The sequence below is a fragment of the Fukomys damarensis genome, unplaced genomic scaffold, assembly GCF_012274545.1.
Source record: "Fukomys damarensis isolate Sample0158 unplaced genomic scaffold, DMR_v1.0_HiC HiC_scaffold_37, whole genome shotgun sequence".
In the NCBI taxonomy this organism is placed as follows: Eukaryota; Metazoa; Chordata; class Mammalia; order Rodentia; family Bathyergidae; genus Fukomys; species Fukomys damarensis.
In genome coordinates, this window is record NW_022900949.1 from 35,782,738 (window position 1) to 35,800,779 (window position 18,042).

Below are 18,042 nucleotides of genomic sequence, written 5' to 3' on the forward strand. Positions count from 1 at the left end.
TATGGTGAGTAAAACTACTGCTTTAAAATTGTTGGCTTTAAGTAAAAGAGGCATAATCTGAATTCACATTAAGAGCTTTCTCACATGGCGATAGTACAAGCACATGACTTTTTCTTGTATCCAAAACCTGTTTCTGCCTCTCCTTTGGCTAAAAATACAAATCTGGAAAGCCTTCTAAAGCCGCCACAGTGTCCTAAAATGCTTTCACCAAAGTTGGGATACTTCACTTCCCTTGCATTCCTTGATAACACTGGGCTAAACAGAAAGTGAAAAAAAAACTAGTTAATGGTAATTTAAACAGTAGTTAGTGCTGGATATGGAAGCTTTGGTAAAACTGATAACCATTAGAATCAGGTTCTGAGAAAAAAGTTTTCCCAAATTAGGCCAAAAAGCCTACATTTAAGAAAAAGTTGTAAAGGCAGGGTGTGGTGGCACACGCCTATAATTCCAGCACTTGGGCTGAGGCAGGAGGATGGCTGTGAGTTCCAGACCAGCCTGGGCTACATAGTGAGTTCCAGGTCAGTCTCAACTATATAGTGAGACCCTGTCTCAAAAAAAAAAAAAAAAAAAAAAAAAAAAAAAAAAAAAAAACAAAGCTGTCAAGAATGAAGTGAACATTAAAAAGTTTGTCTGGTTCCTAGATGAAGCTGAAATATTACATATAATTTAGAATTTATTCTTAAGGAGCACATTTATAAGATTTATAGAGTAATGGCCTTTCTAAAGTTTTACTTCATGTTTAAAATTCCGTAAGTAATTTACTGTTTTAGCATATTAAGCCAATTCAATTAGCCATATTCAAACAGGAATAATTTTAGAAATGCCCTGAAAAAAGGATAATGGGCCGGGGATTTAGCTCAGCGGTTTGGGTGCCTGCCTTGCGAGCACAAGGACCCGAGTTTGATCCTCGGTACCCAAGAAAAAGGAAAATGAAAGGAGCTACAGATCTGAAATTAACCTTATGTCAAAAACCAGAAAGCAAGTGGAGAAGACCAAAAATTCCATGGATCAGTCAATCCTTTCACCATTGCCCTGGTCTAGGGTCCCCCAAATACCTATGATTTGACAATGACCTGGATTACATAGTGAGACTGTTTGAAAAATCAAATAAATAAAAACAAAAACCAAAAACCAACCCCACTCAAAAAAAAAAAATGAATTAAGATGTGTTACGTATATGTACCAATCTCACATGAGAAATGTAAATATTATACACTGCAAATAGGTACTAATAAAAATGTAAATACAATAAATAAATGTAGAAAATGTAAAATAGCATGATCAAATCATCTGAAAATATATGGTATAGTATGTACCATAATATACATACAGAATCTGTCCAAAAGTATATATACACTTTAGGAAAAGAAGACTAGCACGATGTTTTTTCAAGAGATGGTGTTACCCTGGTATGGAGGACCCTAGAGGATGTTACACACTGAAGAAAATCGACTCCTGGCCCGTAGAGAAGAAACTGAAAATGCACATGCAGCAGCAATCTCAATGACCAAAGTTACCCAAGCAGCAGTTCGTTGTACTAATAAATGCCTGGAAGCTAATGCCCACCACTTCGAGTACCTTGGAGGCCAAAGGTATCTTGTAAAAACATTTATGAAAGTTTTTCTTTTCCTGAAGTGTGTATACATTTTTTTGGTGGACTCTATTTTAATTATCTAGATTTAAAACCTAAGACCTATTTGCAAAGACAAATGTGAGACATAAAATCACAGACTGAGGCATAACTACCTCACAGTTTCCTTACCCAAACCCTTCCAGGGATGTGTCAAATTCAACAAAAGCTGGAGTAACTGAGGACCCATGAAGTCTGATGTCATGTGGGGTTGTCATGGAGACCAGACACTTCACCCTGGTCAAGGGTACAGTGCTTCCTTCGGCAGATTTCACGAGGCTTTTGCTTATTCGGTAATGGTTATCTTCATGCAAGCTAAAAACATTATCAGAACCCAGACCTTCCAGTGATGTGAGCATACTACCTGTAAGTCAAAGAAAAATCTCTTGGGAAAACTATCCTGCAGAACCTAAAAATAGCCTGACAAGGCAGATTTGTCTTCAAGTACTACTATTCTTTAATCACAAAATATAATGATTTTCTTTTTAAATGCTAAGACCATCATCCAGTTTTAATAAACTTAATAGCCTAATAAACTTCCTAAATTTAAAAAGCTGTGTTTCTTTTTAACATAACACTAAAGCAATGTGCATACTGTAAAAATCTTATGAACTACACACTATAAATAAGAAAAGTCACCAGTAACTACCACCTAAGCCACTGATTCAATGTAATTTAATTATAAAGCTAGTGGTTAGTGGGCTGTAAACCAGGTTAAACTTTTATTTTACAAAACTACTCTTTATTATTTCTCTATGAGAAAAAGAAAAAAATTCAAGAAGCATTACAGAAAAGTATCAGATAAATAGGAGTAAATTGCTTCCCTTGCCTATATGTACATGAATGGCAACACTTTCAAGAATGAAAAAACAAATTCTAAATAACTGTTCTGTCTTTCCATATGCGCATCATGAATGTAAAGGAGAAAACTTACCCTCTCAGACAATGAACCACATGAATATATACATATAACTGTTTTCTTCTTAAATGTGCTGGACATTCAAGAACCATAGAAATATTTTAATACTTTCTCAGGGAAAGCAACTATTTTTCTTTTCTACTTTTAGCAAAAGAAATAATAACTCAATTCTAAAGAACCATGAAAGTACCGTGCAGAAGTAACAACTAAAGTAACAAAAATAACAAAGGTAACAACAAATGCATAGAGGGTCTATATATTAATTGCCAGGAAAAACAACAGAACTTGCTGTTTTCCAATAAAACTATGTTGGAACTAAAAAGACTTTAAACGTTTCCACAGCACACCATTCCCCAGGAGGAGGAAAGATTACAATGGAAATAACAATGATTGAAGGCCTAGAATCTGACTTCAGAATTCTCACTTGAAAAGTGAGGGCGTGGATCCAGAGGATCACCACCTGCCTTCAAAGTGGCTATTTGTTGTTGTATTTTCCCAATTATTCCCTTCGTGCATTTCATTAGTAATGCTCACCTTAATCCAGCAAACAAATGCCTTATTACATGACTAACTACATGAAACCAATTACAAAGTAAAAGCGATGGGAACCCCAGAAGTAACCGTGCCAGGAAATCTGGTGCAGCTGGGCTCCAGGCCTGTCCGTGGCTCCTGGGTGATGGTCCCCATCTCTGAGAGGGACTCGGGGGGTCACCATGCACTGATGATTCCTTGGTCACTCTTCAGCAGCCTAGTGGATGCCTCCTCCTCGGATGCACCACCTCTTTCTATTAAACGAGCACGACCAAGGCCTGAGAAAGTTCTCCTCTGCTGATTTCACCCCCTTGCTCAGCCTTCTCTGTCCCAAGCCCTGCCCCATCGCAGGGCAAGGCAAGCCTACATGAAGAGCCGGCCCCCTGCCTGGCTTCCGGATCCAGGACGCCCCTTCCTCCCATGGCCTCGGGACCCAGTTCTCTCCGGAAGCCACTGGCTTCGCTTCTTTGCCTCCTGGGCTTACACACCTTGGTGTACACCTTTAACTGCTTTTATCAGTATTTCCAATTTCTTTTCCTCCACATCTTCCTGTAGCAGCTGTCCTATAAGCTGGTGGTAGTAACCCAGTCAGCCACTCTGTTGTCCGGGCAGCAAAAGTTACTGACAAAGGTAAGGAGACAAAGAATCCATCTCCTTAGAAAGACACCTCCCCTGCACGCCCTGGCGATGTGGCCTCACTCTCTCCTCTGCACACCCACCTCACCAATCACTGCTTCGCCGCCCTAATGGCTCTCCTGCCCAGTTAACTGAACCTATTACATCTTCATGAAACAACCACAAACTCCTTCTCTTTTATAAGCTCCTTAAAATGATAACAAGTTTAGATAGCAAAGTGAAGGTTAAGAGTTCACTTACTTCTCATCTCTGGCTCATAACTCAAGGAACTCGGTTTGTGGACCCTGTATTGTTTGAGCAGTTTCTTGTCCCAGGCACCACAATTTAAAGGACTCGCCAAACGCAAAAACTCCCTATGAAGGAAACGAAGCAGTTATTCTTTGACTGTGAATATTATATAACCCAGAAACCAAACACAAAAAAATGGGATTTCATGAATTATAACAGATTAACTTAAATACGAAAAGAAATGGAAAATTACTAATCACCTTATATTCAAGCCTCACCCACCTGCCTCGGGCTCCCAGACTGTTAGGATTACAGGCATGTGCCTTAATTACTTAATTATAGACATGTGTCTTAATGACTTCTTGTGACTCCAATCTTGTCCCAACTCATCCCATTCTCCACTACAGTTACTGTCTTTCAAATTAACACATGTTCCACGTCACTCTGTGGCATGAGACTCTGCAGTGGCTCTGTTCCAACTCCCCCTGGCTTACGATACCGTACCAGGAGGTGATTTCCACCTTAGTCTCCAACACCACTGCTCTGGTCTTTCCCAGTCTCTCTATTCCACTCCAGACCTGCTTCATTCTTCTAACTCCTTAGGAGGGCTGTGTTCCTCATTGCTGGGAATAGTCTTTCCCCTACTTAAAAAAAAAAAAAATCTGGGGGCTGGAGATTTAGCTCAGTGGTTCCACTGCCTGCTTCTAAGCACAAGGTCCTGAGTTTGATCACGGGTTTAAACAAAAAAAAATCTGGCTAACTCCTTCCGATACTTCATTTCATAATGTTATCTCCTCTACAGAGCCTCCTATAATCCCCCTCCGCAAATGTGGGTAAATGGCCCTTATATTAACTTGATAACACTACTATTATACAGCTCAACATACAGTATCTTAATTTCCTGCCTTCCAGACTATAAATTTTTGAGAGTATGAAGCTTCCTGTTGCTCACCGTGCAATGTCTGCCATGCAACAGACATCCAAACAATGGATAATCTGCATTCCTACATAAGGAAAAACTAGTAATGGATGAAGAAGAACTCTATAAGCTTTACAAAACAAGCTGTTATCTCAAGCACTGAAAAGAGTACAGAATATTCAGAGGGGCCAGGATCTAAAGGCTGGAAATCCTCCCGGAACAGGTGAGCAGAGGTCACCAACTGTCCAGGACTTACACACAATAGGACTCCTGAACATCTTGTCATTTATGACACCATGTAAAAATACATAATACTTTTTTTATTTTCAATTTCCAATAGCAAACAGGAAAGGTTTTTAAAAGTCACATACTTTTAGCCACTTTTTCATGCTGAATGGCACAGACAAGTAATGTATAACCTGTGACTTACAAGTAACCAGGTACTTATTCTATGCCATCGCTTAACTTTTCTTTCCTTCCTTTTAGGTAATTTACTACATTAAGGGCCAAGAAGGAGCAGGGAAAATATCACTGCTATTTTCAAAGAGGAAGGAAATAGGTGCACAGATGGGAAATGAGTGAGGAGGACGACCTCACACAACGTAAGGTTATCGAGGCCTTGAACGCATCCCCGTTTCATAAGTGTTTACTGCACAGGACTTGCTCAATACGTCATTAGCGTGAAGTCAGCTTAAAAATTACAAATAAATGTCAACCATTTTTAAGAAAGCTCCTAAAAGTTTTGTAAGTAATTTAACCACAGATAGACATAATCTAGTAAAGAGTGCTTCACGGTCCTGAAATGACAAGTTATAAGTATAGTTTTCTAAGCAGCTATGTAATTTCAAAGGAAATACAGAAAAAGTTTAAAAATAACATAAAACAGACAGCCCTCTTTCTCTTTCATTTAGAGGTATGCATGAATGTGTGTGCATTTCTCAAATGATTCACAAACTGTGGTATATCCACAACCCAGAGTATTGTTCAGCAACAAAAAGGAACAAACTTAAATGCCAGTAACAACTTGTACACATGTCAAGAGCATTATGATATGAAAAATACTAATCTCCAAAGCCCTCATACTATTGGATTTCATATGCTTAACATTCTCAAAATGACAATACAATGGAGATAGAGGACAGAACTGTGGTTTCCAAGGACTGGGATGGTGGACGATACGGGAATGATGCTAAAGGATGGCACCAGGGACACATCTGTGACTCCCAGATTGGGTGGTGGTTACATAAATTGACACATGCATGCAGTAAGAGAGCATCATATTCAAACTCGCACACTTTGTGTGCATGCCAACTTCCGGTTTTGATGTTATACTGCAGCTCGGTAAGATGGGACCACTGGGGGACACTTGGTACAGAGGACAGGAAACCTGTCCCATTACTTTTGCAAGTGACTCTTGTACAGCACTCTTTCAAAATAGAAGTTTAAGAGCTATCTTTGCAAGGTTCTGTTATATGGAAAGTTTTAGAGTAGACATAAGTCCTATCCATATCAAACAAGACTTTATTTTTAAGGCAAAATGAAATTTAAGGGATACCGGTGGACAAAACGTCTGCTGACCACTTGGTAGATTTGCTCTCGCTTCCCCTGTTGAGTGCTCTGTCCACTCTTCCTTGTGCTTTGCTGCTTTGCCCACGATAGCCGAACTGGCTGCCAAGGCGGGAACACCCGAGTCCCACACAACCAGATGGGCCTGCATGAAGAGGAGGAGCACAACTGACCTCAGCACCATGGGCTCCAGGGCTTGCGAGGCCAGCCGCTCGAACATGCGCTGTAGGGGTGGGTGCAGCGCGTGGTCCTCGTCGGCCAGGGCTGCACTGCACCGCTGCAGCAGCCGAGCGTGAAGACCGGCTTCACACATGACCTGCTGGTTTCTCTCCGTGTGCACCAGGGACTGCAAAATGTTTGCCACCGTGAGCTGAAGGTCCAGAGCGTGCTAAAGGCAAAAAAGAGATCCATATCGCCAGGGCATTCTTGGTGAGACGGGTGACAGCTCTTTCTATGGGAAGCACATCTCTTCTACTTCTGTGTATGTGCCGAGCGACATCTTGAGCCCTATTTTTATTTATTTTTGATTTTTTACTCTTTGTAGTACTAGCAATTGAATCCACGGTCTCTGCACTGAGCTACATCCTGAGCCCTCTATATTTTTTTATTTCGAAACAAGGTCTTGCTAAGTTACCCAGGCAGGACTCAAACTTTGGATCCCCCCTTCAGCCTCCCTAATTACTGGCATTAATGTGTGTGTCACTACACCTACTTTTTTTTTTTTCCAACACTAAACTTCGGACTCCTGCAGTGAGCTACATTCCAGCTGTTTTTACTTTTTATTTTGAGACAGAGTCTCGCCAACTTGCCCAGGCTGACCTCAAACCTGTGGCCTTCCTGCCTCGGTATCCTGTGTAGCTGGGCTTACAGGCCTGCATCACAACAGCCAGCTGGAACACACCCTTTAATATGAGGTCTGTAGATGTTTCAAGATATATTCAGACAAGGGCTGGGGGTTTAGCTCAGTGGTACCGTGCTTGCCTTGTAAGTGCAAGGTTCTGAGTTCGATCCCCAATACCTGCCACAAAAAGTGAGGATGTCACCTGTTCTGAAGTTTCAAAATACATTCAAACAAACTAAGGGACTGGCTTAGAATGATACAGCAATTCCAGAACAGGTCTGGGAAAACATTTTCTATTTTAATTTTGCCAGAAGCACACCCACCTAGACTCTGTTCTCTTCCAATTTTCCTGGACTGAATGACTATAAAACTCATAGTAGTTCTACTTTTAAAGAAAAAGTGGGTGTAACATCTTTTTCCATGGTGGGTGAAAAAACTAGTTTAAAGGAAGGCCGATCATTTGCATTTGTGACACTTCAGGCCTTAGAAGAAAAACGACATTGAAAAAAATATGACCCAAACTTCTACTTTTGAGTGCCACATGTCAAAACAGATAAATGACTTCAATGTAGTATCATCAGTCATTTTTTTTATTATTATTCACTAATAGTTTCCACTGTTGAGTAGGATTTACAAGGGAAACAATTATCCCAGCATCAGAAGTAACCATACTGATTATATCTATAACAAATAATTATGTTCTGAAACCATATATATATATATATATATCCATATATATAAACCATATATACATATATTACTCATCCTGAACTCAAACAGAACCGTTTTTTCCTTTATCTGCCTTTGCCTACTTTAGTCCTCGTCTGTACCTCTGACCTCCTTGCTCACACAAACGCCACTCCTTGAAGATGGAAAGGAACGCACGTGACAGCACTCACCTCCGGCTGCGTCACAGACCCCACTGAGGCCAGGAGGTCCAGCATGGCAAGCATGGCACCAGGGTGGATGACAACAGCGTCCGAGCTCTGGAGGGACGATGGGGTCACATGGACTTTCAAGTCAGCAACATTTTTTGCAGGATAAACAGGGGGAGTGGAAACAGAATGATATGTATGCCTATAAAAGGAGAAAGAAGTTGATTTATATTTAATTCCAATCACATCTCACTCATTTTCCTCATCTTGTTATTTTTATTCACTGATAAGCCAAAACTTTTGTAATTCGGGGAAAGGTTATAAACATTATGGTATTTTATAAGTCACATATAGACATCTAGCTATCGTTTCTTCTGGGCTCTTGTATGTCTTTACCATTTGGTATTTGGGTTGTTTCACTAAAGAATGGCACCTACACCAGAAGATATAAAAACTAGAGGAAACTGCAGTGATCCATAGCTCTAGCTGACAGTTCACAATATCTGATGAGAGTCTGTATGAAGTTATTACTCCTGAATGAATCTGTTTTCTTCTAAAGCTGCCGCCTGTGTGCTTTTTATTCCCAGCCTATGGGCGACACCATTGAGAACTAACAAAATCAAAGTGGCCTATTCTGCAACTGAGACAACCGAGTCAGGGCCACGGGAGAATAAGTACAGTAAACACCTTAGAAGTTTTTCTGCAGTTTATTTGGAACTATATTCACTCTTTGCATTTATCCCACTACCACTGAAAGTATTCGTTACACTTTAAAAAAATTTAGATGGCATACACTGCACAGCAAGTGTCTTGAGTAGGAGGCCGAGCTGTGTCCTGAATGAATACATTTTTCATCAATGGTCTCCCTTCCTATTTCATGCTCTCATTGGAATTCATGAATTCTGCACATTCTGCATCTTGGCACAGAGGAATAGAGGCTGTGGCAACAGCCTACGGGAGCTCAGTGCTTCCGAGAGGATGCAGTGGGCACGGCATAACTTCTCTAATGCTCAGCTCTCGCCAAGCCACACAGTTCCAGCTCCCTGGCACAAGAGCAGCCTGGGAAATGCGCTTTGCACCAGTGATTTAGGAGCAAAGAACTGGCACTGCCATGTTTTCAAGGCAACAAAACAAAACACCATTTTGTGTGTGTGTGCAGATTCCAGGAAAGCATTCAACTCCAAGTACAAAAAGCACACAGCTCTCCTAGTTTTATTTAAAAGCCAGCCTTTCTTCTACCCATTCATACTTCCACTCCTTGTGCTTTGCTGTTTTTCATGAAGACAGATTTAAATTCTATACTTACTAAAAAACTGATTTCTCAAAGCTTATTTCAAATAGGTACCTTCTTCCTTCTGTTATTCCCTTTATATTTTACAATATTTTGACCTATGTTTCATAATTTCTCTATAGTGTAACAGTATAGTACAGTGTAACAGTATAGTATAGTTTATACAGTATAATATAATGTAACAGTATAGTAGCGACCCCTGCACGCAGAAATGCCATAAAACTGTTTTCATTACACCATATAAATGACTCAAATTTGAAAAAACTTCTGACTGTAATTTTTACTTACAAGACTTTCTTTCACACTTACTTCTGAATTAATGATTTAATCCAGATTTTCACTTACATTATGGCCATCCCCAGGAAGATACCTTTATGTGTTTGAAAACTGAACTCTTCACTACTATATAATTATTATAGTAGTAAACTTTTGAAAAACAGTTATGTAAAAAAATAATATTCTCATGAAGGAGCTTTGTGGTTTTCAAGGCAGAAAAAATATGGCAGACATTAAAATCTAAAACATGGTATTTGTTTCAACTAAAATTACATGCATTATAACAGGAATTATGCAACACTGATTTCTACTAAGCTGTTTAGATTATCACCATGACTTTACCACTTTTTGAATGCATGGACTATGGTATGTTTATTACATAGTTAATTCATAAGTAAGACCTACCCTTTTGCAAAGACAGGATAAAATGACATTTCAGCATTGACTTAATTATCATGTTACAGCTATTTTTACAAGTTACAGAAACTGCGAACTATTTCAGCCTACATTCTCGTCTGATTTAAGGACTCCTTTTCCTCTTTTGGCAATATTAAGGATTCAGATTCTGAATCTACTGCCTTCTCCCTAGGAGTGCAGAGGCCATGAGTATTGGAGTCTGTATTTGCGTGGCAACTGCACTTGCCACCTCCTCCCCAAAGTAGATCTGGTTTGTACAGCTTGGATTATTTTGTATTTTGTTTTCACTTCCTCCAACACTGACATTGTGCAGGTGTAATTTCTTCTATTATTCCTTCAAAATAATAAATAATGAAAAAAGGCCACTACTTTCTTTCTCACATGGTGGCCTGGCCTCAAGAAAGGTGAAGTTCTTTTACTTGGCCCAAACTCACTATGCGGAGCCTGTTTTTGCTATCGAAAGAGAGAGAGAGAGAGAGAGAGAGAAAGAGAGAGAGAGAGAGAGAGAGAGGGAGAGAGGGAGAGAGGGAGAGAGGGAGAGAGAGAGAGACAAAAATAAAAGAAAGGAAGGAAGGGGAAGGGGAAGGGAGGGAGGAAGGAAGAAAAAAGGTCATGTGCTTTAATTTTTTAAACATGAGGTTGGCTGGTTCTTTTTCTTTCAATTTTTAAAATAATCTGAGAAGAATCTTCAGGATTTCACATGTCAGACAAGTCACAAGCTCAGAACTCTCTTATGTGAATGTTCCACTGGTCATAAAAACACAATAGAACGAACAGTGGTTTCTTCTTTTGCTGACAATCCCAACATGTTTTGCCAAAAGGAAAAGCTGTCCGCAAGCTGACGTAATTTGTTGAGAAGTTCTAGAAACAGTGGGACTGAAACTCTAATTTCAAAAGGTACTGCACAGCATTTGAATGTGAGGAGTAAAAATGTATTTCTTGTGCAGTTAGCTCCTTATGATTCTTACTACACAATATATACAGCATGGAGAGACTGGCAAGGTGAACAGGAAAGCAGTGGGCTGGGGCGTGGCTCATTGTAGAGCACTTGTCTAGCAAGCATGAGGTCTGCATTCTCTCCCAACACTGCAAAACAGCCAAGCAAAAAAATACCACACTGATCTCTGTAGCATGAACAATTTCAAGAGCTCCTCATTTTGGACAGTATCCCTCTGTGAGACTAATAGAGAACACCCACGAATCAGGGGCTCCCTCAACCAGTGCCACTGGGTGAGAGTTTTCCCTGCAGGGAAATCTGGTGTATCTACATGTAGAGGTGCTGAAAATGACAAAAAAAACCACCTGTTTATTTCTTTGGGGGGGAGGGGGGGTACCAGGGTTTGAACTCGGGACCTTGCACTTGTGAGGCAGGCGGTGGAATCACTAAACTAAATACCTGGCCCCAAACTGTTTCTGACTGAAGGCATAAATAACTACACAAAAGAAGAAAATGCTCTCATCCCTTTACCATTCAAACAAGTTTCGATGGATTTTCCTTTTCAGGAAATATATTCCTTTAATCAGTGAATTTCTAATTATCAGGTGTAGATTAATACAAAGACTAAATGTTTTCAAATACAGCAAGTTTTAGGCCTTTAACATTTATGATTTGATGATTGTATTTTAAAATTAGGACTTTTCAGTCATTTCAACTATTTAGTAATTGAAATTATTTCTCCAACTTTCATCAGTTCTTTGGGATCACAAGCACACATGAATCGTCAGACACAAATATTTTTATACTTATTTATTAGCAAAGAAAACTATCCTAAGTCAATTCAAATTAATCTAATTTATGGCTTCCTGAATTAAGACCAGGTCTTTTACAAACACGGTTGGGGATGTGGATCAGGGGTAGAGGAGTTGCTTGTCTGGAGTGAAGGCCTGGGTTCACTCTCCAGCACCACAAAACAAAACAGTAGTTTTTGGTACACATAGGTTGAACAACTATAATTTCAGTTAAAACTATTCTGAACTATTCTATGGCTAAGCGTGATGAGATGTAAGCCCCAGTATAAATTTAAGAGAGAAATATATCTTTCCACATACTTAATGAATAGTACTATGGAAATATAGTTGACCCTCAATATTCACAGGGGTTTGGGCTCCTGGACCCCAAATCCAAAGACACTGAAGTTCCTTGTATAAAATGGCATGCTGTGCATATAGTCAGAGTACATCCTCAGATTACTCACAATCTCTAACACTGTCTAAATAGTTGCTCTACTATTATATGTTTGAGGAACAGAGAACAAGAAAAGTCCTTACATGCTCACTAAAAATGAAATTAAAAAAATATTTTCAATCTAAGGTTCTCTAAACCTACAGATAGAAGGCTGGGTACATGGTGAGCAACAGAATGTGTGATCAGCAATTCTGGCCCATCGACCACAATTATATTCAAGTTTAAAAATCTGAACAGCAGTCAGATTAAAACAATACATGCCTGGCATGGTGGTGCATGCCCGTAATTCCAGTCCTCAGGAGGCTGAGGCAGGAGGATCACTATGAGTTCAAGGCCAGCCTGGGCTACACAGTGGTACTATATCTTAATCAATCAGTGCATACATACATAAATACATAATACAACAATACAGCAGATCCTGAGGACACGTTGTTAATAAAAGCCACAACTGGAAATATTTATATAAGAGTTAAAGATCTGCCTTTGCTTTTGAAGAAAACAAAGAAAAGAAGAGGACTTGGTAATCTATAGCGAAGGCACGCGCCAGCCAAAGGTGGCTGCACCCTGGCAGTGGACTAAAGGTTGCAGTAAACCGTGGCATAGTGGAAGAGGACACGGGAGGCGAGTCTAAAGCTCAAGATGGAAAATCATAAACCAGACGATACTATCGAGGAAAACTCAACTGGTATCACAGCCAGAAAAATGAACCAACTTCCAGAAACAGACAGCAGTCTACTTGAGCATGGATCAGCACATACTGGACTTAATGCTGCTTTCGGGGGTCTGATAGCAGTCTTTTTCGGCTCACCTTGAATGTGACAAAGGCTCGTACAGCTGCTAGCTTACCAATGGTGCTGATCCCATTTCTATCAGCAAATGCCTCTTATACAAATTTTCTAGGTTCACGTCTGAGTACAGGTGATTTGAATTGCGACACCTGCACCATGACTTGGGCTGGACTGATTGGTTTAGTTTTTGGTGGTCTGTACTCTGCTTTCTTGACTCTACCTGTGAATGGTGCCTTAGCAGCCAGGTATCAGTCAGCCCTGCTACCAGAGAAAGAAAACATTTTAACATACCAGATTAGAATATCCCAGCCTATCTTTAGAAAAATATTTCCCTTTAGAATTGCGACACCTGCACCATGACTTGGGCTGGACTGATTGGTTTAGTTTTTGGTGGTCTGTACTCTGCTTTCTTGACTCTACCTGTGAATGGTGCCTTAGCAGCCAGGTATCAGTCAGCCCTGCTACCAGAGAAAGAAAACATTTTAACATACCAGATTAGAATATCCCAGCCTATCTTTAGAAAAATATTTCCCTTTATACTTCAGACTGTATTTGCAGCATACCTTGGGTCTAGACAATATAAACTACTTATAACAGCTCTTCAGTTACCCGAATTGGGCCTAGAAATTCACTGATTTTTTTTTTTTTTTTTTTTTTTTTTTTTGTTATTGGGGGAAAAAATAAAAGTTTTTTTTTTTTTTTTTTTTTTTTTTTTTTTTTTTTTAGTACTAGGGATCAAACTCAGGACCTTGCACTTGCGAAGCAGGTGTAGCACCACTGAGCTAAATCCCCGGCCCGAAATTCACTGATTTTTAACCAAATATGTGTCCATACACACAAAAAAAGTAAATAAAAAAGAACAGGACTTGGTGCCCATGAACAGACTGGTCGCCCTCAGTGTAGCTCCGAACAGACTCATCCACACCTCTTCAGGCTTTTGGAAGCACCTGCCACTGTGTACATTCACAAGCTCTACAGACAAGGCAGTCTAGATTACTTTACAACTTTGCATGGGAACAGGTAAAATAGGTACTAGGCACAGAATTCTCTTCACTTTTTCAAAGGCTGGATTTGACAAGTCCCTAGTACGGCTTCAGATTTCAACGGGCTGAACCTGAATAAGAAAATACATATTTCCTTGCAGAGATGTGACGTTCATCCTGGAGTCACAGCACAAAGCCAAGAATGGCCCGGCCCCAACACTTCAAGTAGAAAGAGTGAGAAACAGCACACTGCCTAAAGGGACTTTAAAAGTCTGCACTGCTAACTTATTTTTAATAAGAGATAATACCTGCTCTTAAAACAAATTATGTAGTTTAGATTACATAACAGATGCGATCTCCTACTTGTCCTCATTTCACAGCATAAACACATTTTATTCTTATCAGTACTCTCCAAGGAAATTAATCAATTTAACATCTAAAAAATAACAAACTGAATAGCAAGAAAAATATTAAAGTTATTGAACACAATCACCACATTAACACATAAGTAAGCACAGGAAAAAAAAAAAAACCTTTACAAATAAGATTGACTTCTCTGAGATCAGTACCTTTTCCTGGACAAAGCTGGTGTCCCCCAAGGAGAGGGGAGAGAAGACTCACTTGTCAGGCAAGGAGGGATCTGTTCTGCACGACTATAGACAACAAAACAGGGTGGTTTAGAGAGGTTAGAGGAAGAGAGCACCAGGTCGGCAGTTGGTTAGTTTCACAAGAAATTCCAGTAAAAGTTTAATAAGGAGCATCCTCCATGTTCAGCAGGAACAAGGAACACAACTACAACACATGCAATGAATGAGACAGAAAGCATGCTCCAGGAAGATGCTTCTCCTATTCATGCTGACATTTAACACATTGGTTAAACAGAGGCTCTGGGCCCTATTTTTGACAATGCAAACGAAAAATGAGGTATACTAACTATGGTCAGCAGGAAACAAGAGAAAAGGAGCTGGGTCTCATTATACAACTGTGCACAGCTTACGCTTATAGTGCTTACAATCCCATGTTTACTATAAGTTAATAATAAACACATACTTTTTTTTTTTCAACCTGGGGAAAAATGGGAAACAATTTCCTTACATCACCTGGTTTCCAAATGTAAATATGAAAGACCAAGAAATATTTCTATGAAGCCAGAAATCTCTCTGAAGATATTTAAAAGTAGATAGTCCATGCTAAAGAAACAAAATGCAATAGAATCTCTGGTTACTTTGTCTATTCCGGGTGCAATGTAGAAACAATTCATTTATTTTAGGAAAGAAGACTGGTAGAGCTTAGAAGTGATAATGCTTGGAATAGAATAAATTAGTAACCATGTTCCCCTGTTGATAACCGGTACCAGTAAGTCCAGATGCACCTAATGTTGGGCAGAGGGTAATGGGAACAACAGTCAATATTGGCATCAAAGAAAACTTCATAGAAACTTACACTAACTGCAATACAAGCTAACTGAACCTGAGTTTACAAGTCACATAAAGGCCTCTGTGCTGACAAACTGAACACCAGGGCAACAGTAATTCCTCAAGGCGATAATACTAGGCAAACAGGAGAAGGTGCACTTGTTTTCACCTTTCATGGTTAAGATACAGTCCTACTGCTGATGTCATGCCGAGTATACCCTGTAATTTAGAAGACAGAGCAGAGCCGTACCTGTCAAAGGAGTCTGTGGCTACTTTGTAGAGATAAATAAAGAGTTTACTGCAGTGCCGTAAAGTGGGTGACACAGAATCCACGGAAATCACTTCTTCCTCTAACAGTCTTTGAAACAGCTGTGTGTTTGAGGGGAAGACATTCATGGCGCTTATTTTTCTTAGGTCTGAGAAGCAGCCAAGAAATCGAACGGCATCTGCCAACTTCTCGTATTGAATCTCTGTCTTGAAGAAGTGAGAGTTGGCTGGCTCATAGCGCATGGCTGCAGTCAGGGTGCAGAACACAGTGTGGAGGAGCTCAAACACTTGGTTCTGGTTCACTTTCTCCCAACCGTTCTTGGGGGGGCAGCTCAAAGATCTCTCCATAGCAACCAGCAAGGATGTAATGTACACAAATCCTCCGACTTTCCTAAATACTGTTCTTGAACGATGGCTTTCTCGAAGGACAGACAGAAGGGCCTAGAGGGGACAAGCAAACATAATTCGGATTTTTAAAACACCAAAACAAAACCCACCACACATGAATGTCAAAGGTGAGCATCATTCTGTGAACTTGTGATATGAATGTATTTGTCATTTACCCAATAAGTAATTATATCAAAAGCACATCAAATATTGTGCTAATTACAGAATGCCATATTAAAGGGAGAAGATAAGTTCAGGTGACATTATCACACATTTCTGATAGATGGAGCTTATACCCAAATTCTGGCTGGTAAGCTTTTCTTCCATGCTTAATTGACAATGCCATCAATGAACTCAATTTACAAAGTAATTTTATTACATAAGTCTAGTGCAGCTTTACACCACTATGAAAACATATGTCTGTGAATGTGTACATAAAGGATTTATTCTAGGAAGAGTCAGAGATGGCCAGGGCAGCCAAGATCTATGGTCTTGTGGTTCAATATAAAGTACTCAAATTCTCATGTCTTAGAAAGGGGATTCACTTTAGCAGACTTACTAGACATTTTCTCCTGCAAAGTGAGTTGGAGCCTGAGGGCTAAAGGTCTGCTTTTTCCCAGAACAGCTCTAAGAAATAAAACCTAAAGTAAACAAGTAACTCAAACGCTTCATTCATTGAGCTGCTATACTTTAGCTTAGCTTATTGTTAAAATCAGCATTATAATAGCACCTAAAGTTTTACTGTGTACTTACTACATACCAGGCATTAGGAGATTTCTCAGGTTATCGTCTTTAATCCTATGATTCCATGTGTTAGATAATACAGGTTAAATAACCCTTATCCAAAATGTTTGAGGCCAGAAATTTTCCAGAACATTTGCATGTACGTAATGAGATATTTTGAGGATGGAACCTAAGTCTAAATAAAAATACATTCATTTCTTATATAATTTATATACGTAGCCTGAAATTAATTTTATGCAAATATTTTTAGTGATGTTAATGAAAGTTCCATGGTATGGCATTGTCCAACTGTACTATGCTATCAGCACTCAAAACCTTTCAGAATTGGGAGCATTCTCAACCTCAGATTTTCAGATTAGATATACTAAACTGGGTACGGTGGCCCACACCTATAATTTCAACACTTTGGAGGCTGAGGCAGAAGGATCACAGCAAGTCTGAGGCCAGCCCGGGTTACAAAGTGAGTTCAAGACCAGCCCGAACGACACAGCACCATCTTGCCTCAAAAAACCCAAACCAAAACCAGAACCAAACATATTAGGGATGCTCAACCCTAATTATTTTATTATTATTAATATTTTATAGATAAGGAGTTAGGGACTGAGGTGGTGAAATAATTTGCCAAAGACCATATATAATGGTAAAGGTGAGGTTTAAACCGAGGACAGTCTAATTTCTCTTCTTGTATACATGACCGTGACATTATGTAGCCCTGAACCACAATCTGAAATTTGTTTAAACATACACTTCTGTTTCAGTGTTTGTAACATCAGTAATGTCTGCTATTATGATAAATTTATAACCTCCAGCTGTCAGAGGTCAGGCCTACTACTTCCAAGGTAGGTAGTTCCATGGTTTCTCTAAGCTTTCCCATGTGGTAAATAGGGTATGACTTATTTTAGAGGACTGCTAAGGAGTAAAATGAAAAAGAGCATACAAAAAACTCATGGTATACTAATATCTACTAGAATGTCCATTACATATGTATGTACAATGTAACATGTAACATTTTATTCATAGATGTGTAACACTGGGTGATTTCAACTGAAATATATATATTTAATATTTATTAAGTTGCTCCATTTGGCTAATTTACTTTTTAATTTAAGATAATTCCTATAAGCCAAGATAATTACTTTTAAGG

The 18,042-nt window shown here is 39.4% G+C and overlaps 1 protein-coding gene and 1 pseudogene across 9 annotated transcripts in view; one reads left to right on the plus strand and one right to left on the minus strand.

Annotated features, from left to right (window-relative positions):
• The window catches only part of Wdfy3 (WD repeat and FYVE domain containing 3), a 258,900-nt gene that overhangs the window by 106,934 nt on the left and 133,924 nt on the right, over positions 1-18,042 (minus strand). For 8 of the 9 annotated variants that reach the window (XM_010619453.3, XM_010619457.3, XM_010619454.3 and 5 more), the window contains 6 exons: positions 15,751-16,208; positions 14,655-14,738; positions 8,170-8,347; positions 6,603-6,817; positions 3,957-4,069; positions 1,763-1,994 (listed from right to left, as the gene is read on the minus strand). In XM_010619453.3, coding sequence (XP_010617755.1) covers positions 1,763-1,994; positions 3,957-4,069; positions 6,603-6,817; positions 8,170-8,347; positions 14,655-14,738; positions 15,751-16,208 — 1,280 coding nt within the window. The remainder of the gene's footprint in view (positions 1-1,762; positions 1,995-3,956; positions 4,070-6,602; positions 6,818-8,169; positions 8,348-14,654; positions 14,739-15,750; positions 16,209-18,042) is intronic. The other variant, XM_010619456.3, reaches the window with a different exon arrangement.
• Positions 12,954-13,752, plus strand: LOC104858973 (annotated as a pseudogene).